The sequence below is a fragment of the Pteropus vampyrus genome, unplaced genomic scaffold (genome assembly GCF_000151845.1).
Source record: "Pteropus vampyrus isolate Shadow unplaced genomic scaffold, Pvam_2.0 Scaffold58, whole genome shotgun sequence".
Taxonomy (NCBI): Eukaryota; Metazoa; Chordata; class Mammalia; order Chiroptera; family Pteropodidae; genus Pteropus; species Pteropus vampyrus.
In genome coordinates this window covers 2,293,770-2,311,749 of record NW_011888839.1, presented here as the reverse complement: position 1 = coordinate 2,311,749, position 17,980 = coordinate 2,293,770, and the positions used below count along the sequence as shown (strand labels likewise).

General features: G+C 38.4%; 1 protein-coding gene across 1 annotated transcript in view; it reads right to left on the bottom strand.

The window, feature by feature from the left end:
• Positions 1–17,980, bottom strand: part of PREP (prolyl endopeptidase) — a gene marked incomplete at its 5' end in the record, with an annotated part of 101,479 nt that overhangs the window by 44,657 nt on the left and 38,842 nt on the right. The window contains 2 exons of the mRNA XM_023530932.1: positions 5,328–5,525; positions 9,516–9,707. Of these exons, the coding sequence (XP_023386700.1) occupies positions 5,328–5,525; positions 9,516–9,707 (390 nt within the window). The remainder of the gene's footprint in view (positions 1–5,327; positions 5,526–9,515; positions 9,708–17,980) is intronic.

Here is a 17,980-nt window from a genome sequence, read left to right as displayed (position 1 = left end):
CAACTAACTGTGCTAACTTAACAGGTCTCCTTCACACAGGTCACTTAGAAGTATAGGTAAAGAAAAAAAAAGTGGGAAACTTCAAGTAGGGCCATTTTATCTGAGAGCCATTTGAGACGGAAAACTCAAATGATTTGCCCTTTGCCAAGGTCAACAGCCAGATTTGATGGGAACTCTGGGGCTCCTGCTACCTGACACCCACTCATTCATGGACACACATGCGTGTCTCTGACCAAAGATGATCAGGTAGCCATTTTAGAATTGCTTTATAAATTCTGATTATTCCAGTAATTGTACACAAGTGGATGAATATGCACCAAGAATTCTAGCTTACTTAACCGATAATTAAAACTCCATTTCTTGAATTTAATGCTACTACATCTGACATTTAAGAACTTAATCAAAGAAACGACAAGTGAGAGGAGCCTTATTGTTTGAAAACAACAACACTGCCGTTGTTTATGAAACAGAATTAGTCATCCGGAGCGGGTGGTATGGAAACAGCCCTCCCACATAATACTTTAAATATACACTGTCAACTATATGAAAAATCGATTTTGTGATCTCAATACTTGCTGGAAAACCAGAAACCAAATGGTACTCCCACAGGACACATTCAAATGGATCGATCTTGTATTAAAATGACTGCTTGCTTTCTTCTCAGCTCCTCTGTGTATGTACTCCAGTAACAGTTGAGAAACAATACTCTGCTCCCCACTGGCAAAGAGCAGTATGTTTAGATGCCTTAATAGCATGACTGCTAATCCCTATGAATGTTATCTCAATTCTCATGCTCACAAATTATTTTAAGGTACTATAATAGGGTGTATGATTAACACTGACAGTGGGGACATGTAACTGAAGTATTGGCTTTCTTAGTTTAAATTATATTCGGATACTTGTTGAACTAAATTTTTGTCTGTAAAGTATTTCCCAACTATACTCAGCACACTGAATACACTTGCCTAGATGAATGCAATCTTGAGGGCAAAGGCTAGCTTCATATATATGTTAACAGCTTCTTGATCAGTACCTACTCCCACTTCCACAAAATACAAAAAATTCTGAATCCTTGAAGAAAAAAAACCCAAACAATCGAACAACTATAAAAAAAAGAAAATGCAGAATAAGCAAGTGCCATCTGAGCACCTGACTCACCCTGGCATCACTGCTACCTCTGGTATAGTGACTGACAAAAGACCTAGGAGCCAAGATCCCCAGCTCTGACAGTTAACTGGGTCATCAAAGTACTAGAATGTGAAAGCCAATGAATAGAAAACATATTCTAAATGCCTGTTTATCTAGAAGAAAAATGAGATATCAAATCCTCTAACAGCAGAATGAAATAAGTAGGCAACAGGGGCTGGCTACTCTTTAGGGTATATGGGTGGCAAATGCCTGATCTCTATTTTTCTCTCTTGTGCAGAAATGGCACCTTAGAGAAGGCTGGGTTAAACCCAGAGGTACCAGTGCTTAATATATTTGATCAATAACTTTCTATGTATAGACCCATCTAGGTTAGTCCAGGTTAGCCACTGCACATTCACATTGTAACATGAATTCTTGTAACATAATGATGATTTGTGTCCTGTCATATTTGGTCAGTAAGTATAAGGAAGGTGGAGTTTGGAGAAACCATCCTAGAATCATGAACCAGAGAGGACTGGTTAGATGATCTCTAGAAAATCGATTTCAAAGTTTAAGGATGAAAGTGAGAACTGGATTATGGAAGTCCTTTAAGGCCAGAGGAGGTGTCTGGACTTGAGGAGACAGGTCTCCTGAAAAAACAGTGCTTTAATGAGGCTATGCTAGCAATAAGAAGGAGGCACAGATGATTAGCTGGGAAATTTTTGCTATAATTCACTATAATCCAAAATAAATGTAAGAAGATAAAAGAAATGGAAGTTAGGGGGAACGGGCAACTGTAGGAGAGACTATGAAAGAATCAGAGGGCTAGGAAAAATTAGATATATAAAGAGAAGGTAAAAGAATTTTGCCTACGTGACCCATGTAGATGCTGTTTTATTTGATTATAGGTTGGGTTTTAAGGTTTTTAAAAGAAAAATAAACAAAAAACCTAAAACTAAAACAAGTCTCTCAAAAAAATTTTGTGCACCTTGGGATTTACCCAAAAGGGTTGAAAACTTATATATTTCCTGACAAAAACCTGCACATGAATGTTTATAGCAGTCTTATTCATGATTGCTAAAACCTGGAAGCGACCAAGATGTCCTTAAAGAGTGAACATGCACATAAACTGTGCTGCATCCAGACAATGGAGTATTACTCAGTGCTAAAAATAAATAAGCTATCAAGCATGAAAAGACATGAAGCGACCTTAAATGCATATTATTAAGGGAAAGAAGCCAATTTGAAAAGGCTATATACTGTTTGATTCCAACTATATGACATTCTGGAAAAGGCAAAACTATGAAGACAAAGATCATTGGTTGCCAGGTGTTGGGAGATGAGGGAGGGATGAAAAAGCAGAGCATAGAGGATTTTTAGGACAGTGAAAATATTCTGCAGGATTTCTGTAGGATACTACAATGATGGATACATGTCATTATACATTTGTCCAAAGCCACAGAATATACAAAACCAAGGGCTAACTCTAAGGTAAATTATGGGCTTTGATTATGATGTGTCAATGTAGGTTCATCAATTGTAACAAATGTAACACTCTGGCGGTGGCGGGGGGTGGTTGGGGGGGGAGTGCTGATAATGGTGGATTCTATGCATATGTAGGGGCGAGGGGTATATGGGAGATCTCTATACCCTGTCCTTAATTTTGCTGTGAACCTCTAAAAAATAGTCTGTCTGTTTGTTTGTTTGTTTGATTGATTCATTGATTCATTCATTCATTTATTTTGCCTTTCCCAAATTGTCTGGGAAAGGCTCTTTGATTTCTCATTGCTGCTTTCCAGAGCCATATACTGTGACTGCCTTTCCCAAATTGTCTGGGAAAGGCTCTTTGATTTCTCATTGCTGCATCCCAGAGCCATATACTGTGATTGCAGTATTGGATTATTACAATGTGCAAGTCTGTCTGGAGCTAACCTTAGACAACCTTCCAGGGTTTCATGAGTACAGAATTAAGTGGCTCAACCACTAAGTGGTTTGAGCCACAGGAGATAAGAGCATCATGCTCCAAACTGCCCTGGCTGCCTGTTTTCTCCCATGTGTGACTCAAGGTACTAAAGAGTCCTAAATGGCTTGGGCTCAAGACACATCTTCACTATGTACCTCCAGGGGAACCAAAGTCAGCTGGTGTGTACCTGCCAAATATATCACATGTCTGTAACAGATGGAGCTGTAGTTATTTTTAGTCCTGGGGCTTATAATTTAGTATCTCTGTTGTTTATTGCAGTAGTGGATGGCTGACCTTCAAAGACCAGGGCAAGACAGCCTTTTTAGATGATATGTATGTACAGATGTATAGATATGCACACTGACAATTCTTGCTTTCAAGAGATCTTGTTTAATTATCTGATGGCCAGTTTTACGTTTGGACCAAAAGGCCTAAGTTTGGAAGCCCCGTTCTCTGGTTTTAGATAGCAAATTGCATTAAGGAGAGAAAAGAAAACAACGGAGGCAAAATGAATCAGAAAAGACAATGGAGAAGAATAAAGTATTACAGTTACAAATTAAAGCTAGTTCAGAAGCTAACTGGCGGTTCAGAACTAAGAGCACACTTCTCTTTTCAAACTTTACAGCCACAGCCATGGATAATATTTCACTGCTTGGCAAAGAATCCACTGTTTTACACTAGGACAATGAGTCCTTTCTTCCCCAGGTAACGATGAGCTCGTTCCTGAAATAAATGGCCACATGGGGTCACTGAAAGAGGTTCACAGGCCTTTTGTGACTCTGGTTTTTATTAAGAGCAGGTGAGTCACCCCCCTACGCTGTTCTTCTCATTGCCCTTTATCCATTTAACACGTTTAAGTTAAGAAATTTTCCAATGTAAAATTTCTAGAACCAACGTAAGGTGAGCAAATAAATTGTGGGCTCTAGAGCAGTGGGTTGAGAATGGCTATCTGGAGGAAACTGGTTTTCTTGGTTCCTGTCCATTGGCTGCCACTGTACCCCAGTTCTGGGAGGAGTGAAGTGCAAGACATCCTGATGTGGGGTTATTGACCTGTCAGTCCTTGATTCCTGGCCCTGGGCATTGTTCATCTTTCTGGGCACTTTTCCTAGCTCCATAGGTTGTCTGAAAGACATGTGGCAAAGTAAAGCTTGCTAGGTGCTCCAGGTATCCCATCAGACCTACTACAGAATACCACTCTTTTGGTTTTAATAACCCAGACAGCAATCTGCTGTAATGGTAAGATTCCTTATAGACTGCCTGCTCTATGATTCTGAGGCGTCGGGGTGCGGGGTGCGGAGGGTGGGGGGGGAGAGTGGACGAAGCACCACTGTTGTCTGGCTATATCTCAGGAGGAAGGCAGAGCCACTTCAGTACCCGCCTAGCTCTCCCCTCTGCCTGCTTTATTTGCCAAGGATCAAATTATTGCAACGAAACTGGGTAGGACCAAAAGGACTATGGAGGAGCTTGAAAACAAACAAGGAAAAATGCAAAAGTTTTTTCAGCCAGATAAATTTTAGGACAGGGTCTGCTCAGTCGAATGCAAACTGCCAACTGAGGCCAGGCTCCTGGGATAAATCAGTGTAAGATGGCTTCGGCTATGACAAAAACGATGCAGCCAAAGAAAAGCAAAATGAGTGTGAGCAACTTAAAAAAAGTTAAAAAGAGAGCTGTGTTGACTTTGGGGAAAATTAACCCATACCATGAAACGTAAAACTACGATTTATAAGTGTTTTTTTCTTTTTATTAGAACCAAAAAACAAGATTTTTCCAAATAACATAAAACTATATATTTAGAATATTAACTTTTAATTCAGTTTAACAAAAGCGGAATTTATTCTCAGTCTGTTCTAGAAAACAGTTTTTTAATGCCAGATGTGACTACAGATTTTTATTTTAAGCTTTTAGCTATCTGCACTGTGTGTGTCCTAGTACATATAGACCAAAGGCTGGATCTAAGGTTATCCTTGTTCATACCAATTTTTCAAACAACTTAGAACAACAGTTGGTCCTGACCCCAGAAGAGAGACTCAGGATATAAGATTAACAAGACTGTAGTTTTAGGTGTTCGCATTTCCCTTTGTTCTGAGTGTCTGTTTTATGGTTTTATTCTCATTAATTTTGGCTGTAATACAGCAAATGTGGTTTTCAATAATAGCATTATATCTCCATTTCCCAAAAGAGACCCAAATATTAGTATGATTTTTAAACTGAACAACATTGGTAAAAAGACTCTCACCTGGAGATAAAAAGGAAGTAAACTGATAGAAGATCTCAGTGTCCTTCTTCTGGCCGCTGTACCCCACAATGCTGCCGACCTCGAGCGGGAAGGACTTGAGGAGAGCACCAGTGGCCAGGTCGTGAAGCTGCAGAGTGTTCTTCACGTCATGGAGGTAGCATAACACCAAAAAGTTAGACCTGACGCAAGCCACCCATTCTGAAAAGATAAGGATAGACAAAGCCTAATGTAGTTTTGAAAAAGAGTAAAAAGCATACTTATGTCATCGAACAATAGTTTTTGAGCAATCCGTTGTGCTATGCAACAGTGAGACTTGCAAAGTGATTTTATATCCGGTTTATAACTGGTTTTAATCATTCATCTAACTTCCAGCATACTCCTTTAATAAATGATTATCACTGTCATGTCCAGAGGAAACAAAATATTCTCTAACTTGGGCCAGGAGCTTTTGACAATCTAGATAGAGTGCGTACTACAAATAAACTGCCTACCTATTTTGTGTCCAATATCATGCTACAGGAAATATAAGAAGGAAAAGAATAAAAACTGAATCATGATTCATTTCTGTCAGGGTTGCTTATTCAATAAAAATGTATTAAGCCCTTGGTAACCTGCAAGGTGCTGAGAGACAAGCAGGAAGATGATATCACTTCTGCCCCTAACATACAATCAGATGAAAATACTAGTAGTAATGTGTAAGCAAAGGTAAGTGGGTGGTTGCCTGGGGACCTGAAAAAGTGACAGCCTTTCAGCAAGTGCCAAGCTGCATCTTGAGGACAGGGGTGTGGAGATGGGGGTGCCTGGGGTGGTGTCAGCAGGGATGAGGTTAAGGTAAGAAGTCAGGCGACTTAAGGAATGAGGAGCAAGCTAGGGATGAGAAGAGAAAAAAGGAAAATGAACGAATGAATGATTGAACAGCAGGACGGATGGGAGAGAGGCTGGTAAAGAGATCAAGTGAGAGATCGATTTTCAAGAAGAAAAAATCTGTTCAGTTTGGGGCTGGGTGGCAGTGGTGGTGGTGGTCTCAAGGTGGAGTCAGTGAGCTGGGGAAGAGTGGAGTTGAGCTCTGAGTTTGCTTTCACTGAGGAGCTAATGTTTGGAGAGAAGTGACACAAATCAGGATCACATCAGTGAAGGATATAGAACACGGAAGGTACACAAAAGGATGCAGGGGAGAACTGTAAGAACACTACTGCAATGAACCAATCAAATCAAATCGAGGGGGAATAAAGTCGTTTCCCAAGATTCCCCAGGACTTGGTGACTGTGGGGATATGGAGAGTAAGGTGGAGAGATGAGACCTTCTGGACAACCAGGGTTGCGACTTCAATAATGGTGCTGCCAACGGACAGAGCTGGGAGAGTGGAGGTGAGCGAGGGAATGGGGAAAGGAGAAAACAGAAGGGCAGGCAGAGAGCACAATCCAGTTCGTTTCAGACAAGATTAGCCCGAGATAAGGACAGGCAATCCAGAGGGAGAGATGCTGCAGTGGACAGAAACAAGGACACAGGGCTGCAGGGAACAGCTCAAACATGTGGAACAGACAAGCCTTTCTCGGGGATGTGGTGGTGGGATCCTTGACAATGCTTACTTTTATAACCTAAGAAACTAGCAATTCACGCTTATAACATTATCAGTTATCAACACGAACAGGGCATCTGCCAGAAGGAACTCTGAAGATCACTAGAGGTCTCAATCTTGTTGAGTTGTTTAGATTACCAAAATAAAATTTTCCTCAAGTGAAGATATAAAGAACTCTTTCTTCCCTCTCTATTCTTACATCTAAAAGTCATTTGCTCATTCTCCAATATGATTTTTTTAAAGTGCCTCAATCAAGCAATATATTTCATGTGGCTTGAATGTTTTAAAGAAAGTATGGGGAAAAAACTGAAGTAAATTATTTCTGTCAAAGAATAATTAATCTGCATTAACTATGAGTATATCAGAATTATAAAACAAACAAAGTGAATCAGAAAAAGACAAGCTGATCTGTAGATGGTCATTAATAAAAGCTGACTTTAGAGCTATACTTTATGACTCATCTCTAGTTTTTATTCTCAATAGGGCATTCTGTGCTAATGATATATAGAAAATTCAATTGTGCCTCTCTTTGAATTTATGAGATCTAGTGAATACTGAAGGCTTCCCCTTTCCAGTCTAAAGAACTTAAAATCTTTCAGAAGGGAGGCTATAAAAATACATCACCCCCCAAATCTCAGGTCATTGATTTGCATTTCATTACATCTACAAGTGAAATAGGATGTTACCTTAAGGCACAGTCAAACCACTTTGGGGGGTGCTAAAAGGAAGAAAAGTCACATGTCTTGGAAAATAATTAACATCTCTGATAGCTCCCTATATGTGAATCACTGTTCCAACCTGACTTGTACCTGAAAAACACTGAGGGCACGCTACATGACACTTATGCCACCAAAATTTCACTCACTTGGACCTGCTAATACATGAGGTCAATTCATGTGGCATTTATGAAGCACTCCCTAAATCTGGCTATTAGCATCCTTTGGTGGGGGAGGGGTTAGTGGAGGTGGGGCAGGCACTCTGTCTCAGTTTGGACAGAAGCTATTAGGCTAGCAAAGTCACTACAAACCAGATTCTTCACTTGAAGATGTTAAAGGAAATGGCCAAAAACCTGTTCTTTGACTCATGGACACCTCATCCAAATATAACTGAGGGTCACAGAGTAAATGGAGGGTTTTAAAGAGACAACGGAAGGGATTTCATGGGGAGGTCTTAAGTCCCCCTCCCCATGGGGAAGAAACTCAGCCTGAGGCGGACAGAGCACTGGTGCCTAATCCAAACCCGAGAAGCTAAAGGCGCTGTGACTAGAATGTCCAGAAAGGAGAAGGGCTGACTAAGTACTTTAGGGGAAGGGCTGGAATGGGCTGCTGCCTCGGATGTGCAGATGTGAGTTTTGCCTGATAGAGCGGGCATGTGGTTGTCTTGGGTCCCATCTAATAGAACTACCTGGAGGAGTGTGGAAACCTCCGTACAGGAAAAGGTGGAGGGGTGCAGCTAGATGCCCAGGGGCTGAGGAGACTCTCAAAGACTCAGAGTGCTGCTTCCTCTAGGGCTAAGGGAACTGCGGGAGGAAGGGCCCACGAGTGCCTATGAAAAGCTCTCACTGAAGGTGAGAGTGAGCGTAACCACCTGCCCACATTCCCCCTCTACCTGCTAAGGAAAGCCAGGCTCAAACACCTGCCAGGCACAGAGCACAATGCTTTCAGCCAGGGGAGAAAGTCTCTTACTTTTCCAGGACATAAACCTGGATCTGTATGACTCTGACACCTGTGCATTTAACTCACTGAAAACACCTGTAAGGACTGCTTTATCTGAGACAGGGTCACTTTGCAGATCACAAAAGGAATTATTTTCCTAATCATATACCTTATACCTTGCCATTTTGGGATGGCCCTAGCTTTTATCCCCATTCAACCCATCAGCAGAAGTTCACTTCCAATAAGTAAACTCTTTACTGGCTTAAAGATAATTGGACTCTCCTTTTGTGTAAAAAACTGTAGCAAAATTAGTGAGTCTTATTCTAATCAAATCCAGCTTTCAAGCAATAAATAATTTATAAAGCAGCATATCAGTTTTGGAAAATCACAGAAAAAATGAGTAAAAGGGAACTTAGAGGCGCTATGAAACACGACTGATAACAGAGGTGAGATTCTCAAGTGGTTAATGCGGCTCGGTGCACACAGCAGCAACTGCAATAAGATTTCAATTCAATCTGACAACGAGAGTCTATTCTCTTTTCTAATAAGAGGACTGTCAACCTACCCTACGATTCACAATATGGATAATATAAACAGCCAAAGGTTATTCGAAAGCTAAAAGCTAAAGATTCTAAATCCAAATGGTTAGAAAAATTAAATTGATTATTATCAGACAATAACTACGCAGACGACTGATATTAAAAAAAAAGCACTATCTTTGATAGTCTGATCATACCTTCACAATGATCATGAGGACCCTGCATGGCACTGTCCTAACTAAAAAGACGTCAAATAGTAAATACTTGGTTGTGTTATATTTAGGCACTTCATTTCCAACGATTTGAGGTTGAAGGTTCTTTACCTTGTACACTGGTCACGCGAGAATGAGAGATATACCAATTTGCTGATGTTTGTACCAAACACAAAAGCACAATTTTCAAGCAGCAGTCTTACCTAAGACATCTTTCTCATGCTCAGGAACGAGCACTTTCCACTTAGACTCGTCAGGGTCTGTGAAGTCGATGTTGATCAGGCGATAGTTGGGAGAATGGCGGTTTGTCTTGAACGTGAACACTGTCCCCTCGTTGGTCACATAGTCGTATTCTCCTTCGAAGTTGTCAATCAGTTTTACCCACTTCAGGATTCCTAGTGAGAGATCAAGCATCCCTGTCACCACTCCCGAATTTAAAATGGTGTGGTTTGTGTGTAGGGAAGGGAGAGTGTATCTCTTCTATCTGGAGAACATAAAGCATACACAGTATTTGAAAGATCTAAGGCTTGAGAAGGAGCAAGGACAAGGGTGGGTAAATTTTAAGGTTTTAAAAAAATGGGAAGGAATTTTTTTCCTGAAAAATCTGGCAATGAAAGAGAGTGAAGGACCTCTGCTCTCAGCCCACCACCCCACATAATCTGTAAACCCTTTTCTACCTGAGCATGTCCCAAATCTGAGCACATCTCTGTATCTCTGCTGCCATCATACCGTTCCAAGTCTTCATCTTTTCCCTCTGGGTCTACAGCAGTGACTCTCAATCAGGGATGATTCCACCACCCCAGGAGACATTTGGAAATGTCTGTAGACATTTTTGGTCGTCACAGCTTGGAAAGTGAGAGGCGGGCCACTATAAGCATCTACTGGGTAGAGGCCAGAGATGCTGCTAAACACGCTTCAGCACACAGAAGGACAGAGCTTATAACAAAGGATTAGCCAGCCCTGGTCTGCAGCATTAGCTTCCTGCCTACTCTTCCCATTGCCACTTTTGATCTTAGTGCAGCAGCCACCAAGTCTTAATATCCTAAACTGGTCCATGTTGGTGCCTTTCTTAAAAAATTCCCCATTATTCTTTGAATAAAATCCAAATTCCTTTTTACAGTCTCCGTGATCTTGCCTACATAGACAACCTCACGTCCTGCCAAGTTTCGCCTCATCCCTGTCCTCCAGAGGCACTGGCCTTTGTCAGGTTCCTTAAAAGATGCTTCCAGACCCTGTTACAGGGTGTTTCCTCCGCCTGGCCCACTCTCAAATAGCTAGGCACCTTTTATCGGTACCCAGATCATATTTTAAAGCACTTCTCTCAAGATATGTAGTTATTTGCTTGTTTGTAATTTCTTTCTTATTCACTATTTAACACACAGCACCTAAACAGAGTGGCAGGTACTTCAAAGGTGCAAAATAAAATTGGTATTAAATGAAAGAAAGAACACTGCCCAGTCCTTTAGTGCTGAGAACCAGTCTGGAGATGGTCATCACTAAAATAAATCTTAAATGTGGCTCACTATCATTGTTTAAATGGCTCACTAAATGGCACTTTTAATATTAAAAAAAAAAAAATTCTAAGACATCTGCTTCACAATGTATCAGACATAGATGTTCAGTGTACCTCTTGAGTTTCATAAACAAAAAGTTCGATAACTTCTAAACTACTGAAAGGCGATGCCAAGTCTTAGCTATTCTCCAATTAATCTCTGAGCTTCCATTTCACAGTGAAATTGCTATATTAATTTGGATAGTTCATTTATATTCCTTGAATCTTTCAGGGCAATTTTACATTCATTATCTGATTCATCTCCATAGCATAGTATCTTTATATAATTTGCTGAATTAAATTTATCAAGAAAAATATAATCCCATGGCAGAGAGTTTTTGGTCAGACATAACTGGATTAAAACAGCTCTACCATTATTTAGTTGTGTGACCTTGAGCAATCTTTCTATCCCCTGTCTAAACCTCATTTTCTTAACTATAAACTAGGAATAGTAAATAAATAAAAAAATTATTATAAAGTGACTACTAATACCTACTCAACAAAAGTCAACATTATTTTTAAATAAATAATTGGAATTAAAACTAATTATAAGCAGTTTTAAAAAATCTATAGCTTTCTTCCATGCCAGCAACAACCAGGTAGAAAATATAGGGGTAGAACTCATTTACAATAGAAGTAAAATTAATGCAATATTTAGGAATGCACTTTAATGTGAAATGTGGAATCTATATGAAGAAAGCTCGAAAATTTTTCTAAAGAATCTTAAAAACTACCACTGAAACCTGAATAACTAGAAACACACAGTATATCCCTAGATGGGAAGATTCAATATTTCATAGGTACAAATAATCCCAGAGGAAATCTATAAATTTAACACAATTCCAATCAAAATCCAAATGAGATATTTAGAGAATTTGACAACATCATGCTAAAGTTCATCTGGAAGAATAAGCATATAAGGATAGTCAATGCATTTTTGATAATGAGAAGTAATTTCGTTCACTAGGATATTCTGAACACGCCCTGATCCCTCCTAAAGGTAAATACCATCCTGAATTTTATGGTCATCACTTTCTTCGTCTTTTGTTCTTTTTTCAGCTTTAATATGCATCCATAAACACTACAGCCTAATCTTGCCTTATTTTTGAACTTCATGTATAATGAAACCATGCAACATGTATTCTTTCGTGTCTGATTTCTTTCACTTGATATTAAGTTTGTGAGATTTTTGCCCTCTGGCTATTGACTTTTGGCTAAATCCTACTGGGTTCAAAGAACATACAACGTATGATTTCGATCTTTTAAAATTAGTTTGGAAAAGCTTTATGGCCTAATTTTTTTCCCTTAAATGACCTTTAAATGTTTCTGTGAACGAAAAGTGTGTATTTTGCAGCCTTTGGGTGTGATAAGCTAGATATGTTTTTTAAGTTATTAGTTAATCATATTGCTTAAATCTATATATTTACTGATTTGAGGGGCCATTTTTTTTATCAGCCACAAAAAAAGTTTGTTAAAATGTTCTTCTGATTGTAGATATGTCATTTTTACTTGTATTTCTGTTAGTTTTTGCTCTCTGTATTTGAAATCATGCTGTTAGATATACAAAGTTAGAATTACTGTATTTAAATAAAACTATATCAAACCTTTTATGGTTATGAAGTTTTATCTCTAGTAATGCTTTTTACTTTAAAGTCTACTTTGATATTAAGAGAGGTATATCATTTTCATGGTCATATCTTGGGCCAGTTGTCCTCTGCAGAATGGTTGGTTCCAATTACGTAGCTTATCGTTTCTGGAAAGATTTGCTCTTTACCATGTCTGGTGACCACTCATATGCTTTCCACCTCATGGTGGGCTACATTCTAGGTAATTTCTTTACATCTATATTCTATTTAAGTAGTTCTCTCTTTAGCTGTCTCTAATCTCTTCTCTAACCTAATAATTGAATTTTTTAATGTTAATAATCAAAATATTATTTGTAAAATTCTAGTTAGTCCTCTTCCAGATATGTTTGGTCATTCTTTACAGTATCTTGTTTCTTGTTTATGCTGCTAAGCTTCTCATGTATTTTTTGTAAAGGCATCACATTAATCGTTTAGTTCTAAACATGTATTTAATGTGCTTATTTTACATTAGGAATCTGATAATTTTGCTCTGGTGTTTCTGCAGGCTCTATTTCTCATGCTGATGAATTTCTTCATCTGCTTTGTGATTTTTGACTGTGTACTGATTTCCCTTGAAACAATATCTGTGAGAATCCTTGGAGGCCTGAGTTGAAGTGGCACTTCTACAGAGAAGTGGGAGGCAACAAAACTGGCAGTACTTTAAATTACATTATTGGTATGAGGCTTTTGGGACCTTATAGGGACAATCAAGACAATCTGCACCCATGTGTAGGTTAACCATTCTCATGTTTTAGGAGAATTCACATCCTGCCTACCGTTCCCCTTCACTAGGGCCAAGGTAAAGACAGGTTCTTATTACTCTCGCTTTCCCTCACCCCACCCCCAGTTCTACCACTGGTATGCTTAGTTTTCAATCACCCTTATATTAAGGGTATCTCTCATGAGACTCTACACCATGCAGAATGAGAGGCTTTATCTCCCATCACCCTTGCCCCAGGTGGCTGGCACAGGGAAGCTCAGCCTTCAAGGCCCAGCAGAAACATTCAGGAACAATCTAAAATTCCTGCCTTTATTTCTGTCTTTGGTATCTATGGTTTCTCTTCTTTTGTGCCAATTTAGCAATAAACTTAGAAAGATGCTGTGCAAACTTTTTACAGCATTTCAGTTGTTTCAGTTGGGAGATTATTCAGAATATACAATCTGACAAACTCCATCAAATAGAAATCTTTATAATTAATTTTCATAAAAGATTAATTAAGCTCTGCATTTGAGTTACAATTTTATTTTCAGTGACAAACTTCAAAAGTAGGTGACCACTCAAAGATAACTGCATCTTAGTCTACATAAAACATCACTTTAGAAGGAAAAAGCTTAAAAACTACTCCTTAGAAGTAAAAAATTAGCTGGCAATGCAAAATCTGCAGATAATCAGAAAGGTACATTTCTTTATAATAAGAATAATAAGACAATTTTCTGGACTATGACATTTGTAGACACAGAATCTTGGTCTGGGAAATGTTACAGATTCCTTAAATGTTCCCTTGACAATAAAACATTTCATGATGTGAAACATTTATTTCTCAAAGTAACACCTTATGGTTTCTGCCTGAAAAGGTCTTGCAGCCACTGCAGTGGTATTTATTATGACCCTGTACCCTACAGCCCATAAAAAATGTCACTGAAACATTTACCAAAGGCAAAACACAGTAGAAATTTCCTTCAGTACCTCTGTATAATCAGGTGAGCCTGAAGATGTGGTACATTTGTTTTAATCAATCAAGCTCCAACGAATATGAAAAAAAAAACCCCAAAACTTTGTGGTCTTATCTGCCACCGAATTCTGAAGCATTAATCTTAGTCATAAACAGATACTACAAGTCATAAATTCATTTAGATTAACCAAAGCAGCTGGGTTTATACAAATCCAGCTGTAAATTTGAAAAGCAGTTCAAAGTACAGGCCTATACAGGGCAGCATGTTCAAAACAGGAGCTCGCCAAATCCTTCTGCTATCCTGAATTCCCTGCCCCTCCAGGGCTTTGGCCCGTGACATAATTCAAGAGAAATGGCAATTCAGATGAACAATGGGGCTCATTCAGATTTGCTACATGCGTTAGAACACTTAATTTAAATGCAAAATAGAAAAATTACTTTTAAAAAAGAGACATAGTTAAATTCCAAACCATCTTAATGTCTGCTCACATTTTCTGAGGTTCTTTTGTCTGTAAGTGGCATTATTCACTCTGAAGCCAGCAGAATTCAATCCCCAAACTTCTCTACATTAAAGTTAAAATTATTTTTTATAAACTTGCTTCTTGGTTGGGAATGATTTGTTTACTGAGTGAAGATTAGCTTAAAATAAGTCATCTCATGCTTTCTCTAGAGTAAAGTCATTATTTTTTTTTTACTTTCTTTGACAATCAATGGTATTGTTTCATATATTTTGCAAGCTCTCTAATAAGAAAAGCTAAAAAGTGCCTTTACACTTTACTAAGGGCTTGACATGTAAAAAACGATAAACAAAGGCAAAGTGTGGGTCCTGCTTTGAGACTGAAGGGGCCAGCAGGCGGCTGTTCTCTCAGGCCTGATGCCTTCCTTCCATCTCATCTGCTGAATAGTGATGGTTAGAACTCAGTTTGGCCATTCAACTGACATGGGTCTGAATTTCTAAATAGCATCAGGAAAGCTAATTGGCTTCACCAACCTGTTTCCTATGAATAACCATACGTCCTCCTCAAAGGCTTCTGAATGACATATCTATATTTGTAGCTCAGAATCCGGCATACGTAAATGCTAAATAAACAATATTTACTATTATTCCAAATGATGCCGGAATTCTTTGAACAACAAAAATAAGCTAAATATGGCTTCTGAACAGCATGATTTGCTCATAGTGAACTTTTAAAATCAAATTTATATCTCACAGCAACACAATTATTTTCCTAGAAGCCCTTATAATCACTAGTTTTAAAATTAGTAAAAGTACGAATTTTATTATTACTTATTTTACTCTAAAATTCCTATTTTCCTTATTTTTATACTGCCTCTTGATGTTCCAATTTTTTTTTTTTTTTTTGGCAGTCCCACTCTGAGACACACACTATTTTCTAATAACTCCCTGCCTGTCACAGAAGTCCTTCTCCCGTTAGTCTGACTTTTAATGTTCAGATGGTTTTGCTAAACTTTGGACAAATCATTTATTTGAAGCTTCTGAAATGCTTACTTCCTCATTTCCACTCTACCTCCAAAAGACATTCAGTTCCACTGGGTGTGAACCATGGAGTCGATATTGTCTTAGCTACTTACCTAAAAACAAGAGGTCATCTGCCTTGCATTAGCCAGAGATGGCTAAATGACAAACACCAAGCTTCCTTTTATTGTTATGTGTAGATTAATTTCTTATGCAGAAAAAAGCTAATTCTCATTAATGATGTGAAAACATTAAAACAAGGACATGGTGAGCACTGAAACCTTACCAATCTAAAATGATCAAACTTTCAGCAAAAAAAAGGAAAAAGGGGAGAGACAGGTTAGTGAAAGTCTGGGTGAAATACAGGATAAGCTGATATTTGCTCACAAAAATTAATATGTCTGCATCATCCACCTTTTCCACCAAATAGCTTCATAAGTGCTGTGACATAAGCAAAGATTACTTCGGGCTCGTTTTAAGGGTGCTGTACTGAAGCAGACAGGTGTGACTACTAATAAGGATTTTAGATATATACAGTTCTTTTCACCTGCCCATTGCTTCCTAAAGATTCTATTTAAAAACCTCTGATATGATTTTAAATTTATTCAGAATATGGCCAAATGGTAAGTGTCCCTTTTGCTGCTGAAATTACTTCTATAGAGAAATGAAAAAACCAAAGGGAAAAGGGAACAAACAAAAGAAAGAAGAGAGGAGATGGAGTTTAGTTTTCTAACTCCAGAGATGTCCTAACTCTGATGTATGCTTGGTCGCAGCCTCATTGATCTGCCCTGAAATGGGGCACGGGTGACCTCCCGGCTACTGTCCAGTGGGTAGGGAGCACTCTGTGGGCAGGGATGACAGCCTAGAGCGGGGCATCAATACATGACTGCTTCATAACTAAATGTGACATTTACATAATCCTGCACTTACGACTGAGCCTTACAGACAGTTGTTGATAAAGACAACAGAAGTAACCACTTTAAATTTTAAAGAAGTTAATAAGTAGTCTCTTCCACTTTTCCAAAAGAAAAAAAAATTCAGAACTGTATCACACTAAGTTAAATAAGTTATAAAAGTGTGTTGAAAACCATCGCTTACATTTTCAGGGTATAAATTAAATTTTCATGAAAATTTTAAAAGTCCATATATTTGAAAGAAAAGAGGTCTAAGGCCTGATAATTAACTGTAATGTAGAACATAAGTAAAAATTTGTTCTAAATTTAGTCTATATAAAGCAACTTTATATATATATTTAAAATAGGTTATTTACAACAAATTTAAGAAACAAAGTAGATATATAATTACACATATATATTTTATTTATATATAATACATAATTATATATTAAAATATACATATAATTCAAAAGAAACAGTCTTGATTTAGAAAAGTACGGAAAATACAACTAAGAAAACACAGACACAAATCATTTTCTTGTAAGATTCAGGATGAATAATTTCAACTTATCTGCAAACATGAATCACATTAGGAATCACAGGAATCAAGACTCAGTTGCCTTTTCTGTTGCAAAACTAATAAAATGTCATGCCAGCCTGCAGTCCTAAGCAATATCTTGATACTTCTTCACCTTTGATTTTAAACAAGGAACAGAAAAAAAGAAAACAGAAATCTCCTGCCCATACAATATATAGGACTGGAAAACATAGTCTGGACCTACCTATTCATCATCCTTAGACTTCAATAAAGGAAAAAAATTTAACTTAAAAAAAAAAAAATTAGCAGGCCTAAAAGATAAAGATTCAAAATTCTCATAAGAAAATTAACAGTTACTGATGCAGGATGTATGCTTATAAATCAGGGCCACCTGAGGACACGGATCCCTAAAGAGGCAAGTGAAGTCATTCAGGACAAGCTGGTACCAACTAGGAGTCTGAGTTAAAGTAAAAATTATTTTGACCCTTGTGAAAATGGTAAGGACTTTATTCAAGACTAATGCAATAGGTGTCAAGACTATTGCTGTAATACAGGGAGAGAGATAGGGCTTTGCTCCAAATACAGAAAAGACAACTGGGGATTTATAGCTAATGAGCAGAATGGGGTGTTAGTGGATGGAAAATTGCTAAGAGGAGACATCAGGGTAGCGGGACTCTTGCTAAACTGACATAACAGGACTCCTGGTGAAGGCATGCCAAGGTAATCAGATTATCACGAGGGAGATGGTGGTTGGGGGTGATAAGGAATCTGATCAGATATCAAGGGTGGGGGATTCTCTCTAAGCTGATGTAGTGGGATTCTTGATTTAAGAGGGCTATGTAGGCCCAGCAGTGGGGCGGGGCAGGGCAGGGAGGAAACCAAGGCTGAGACCTTGTGGAGAAGAGGG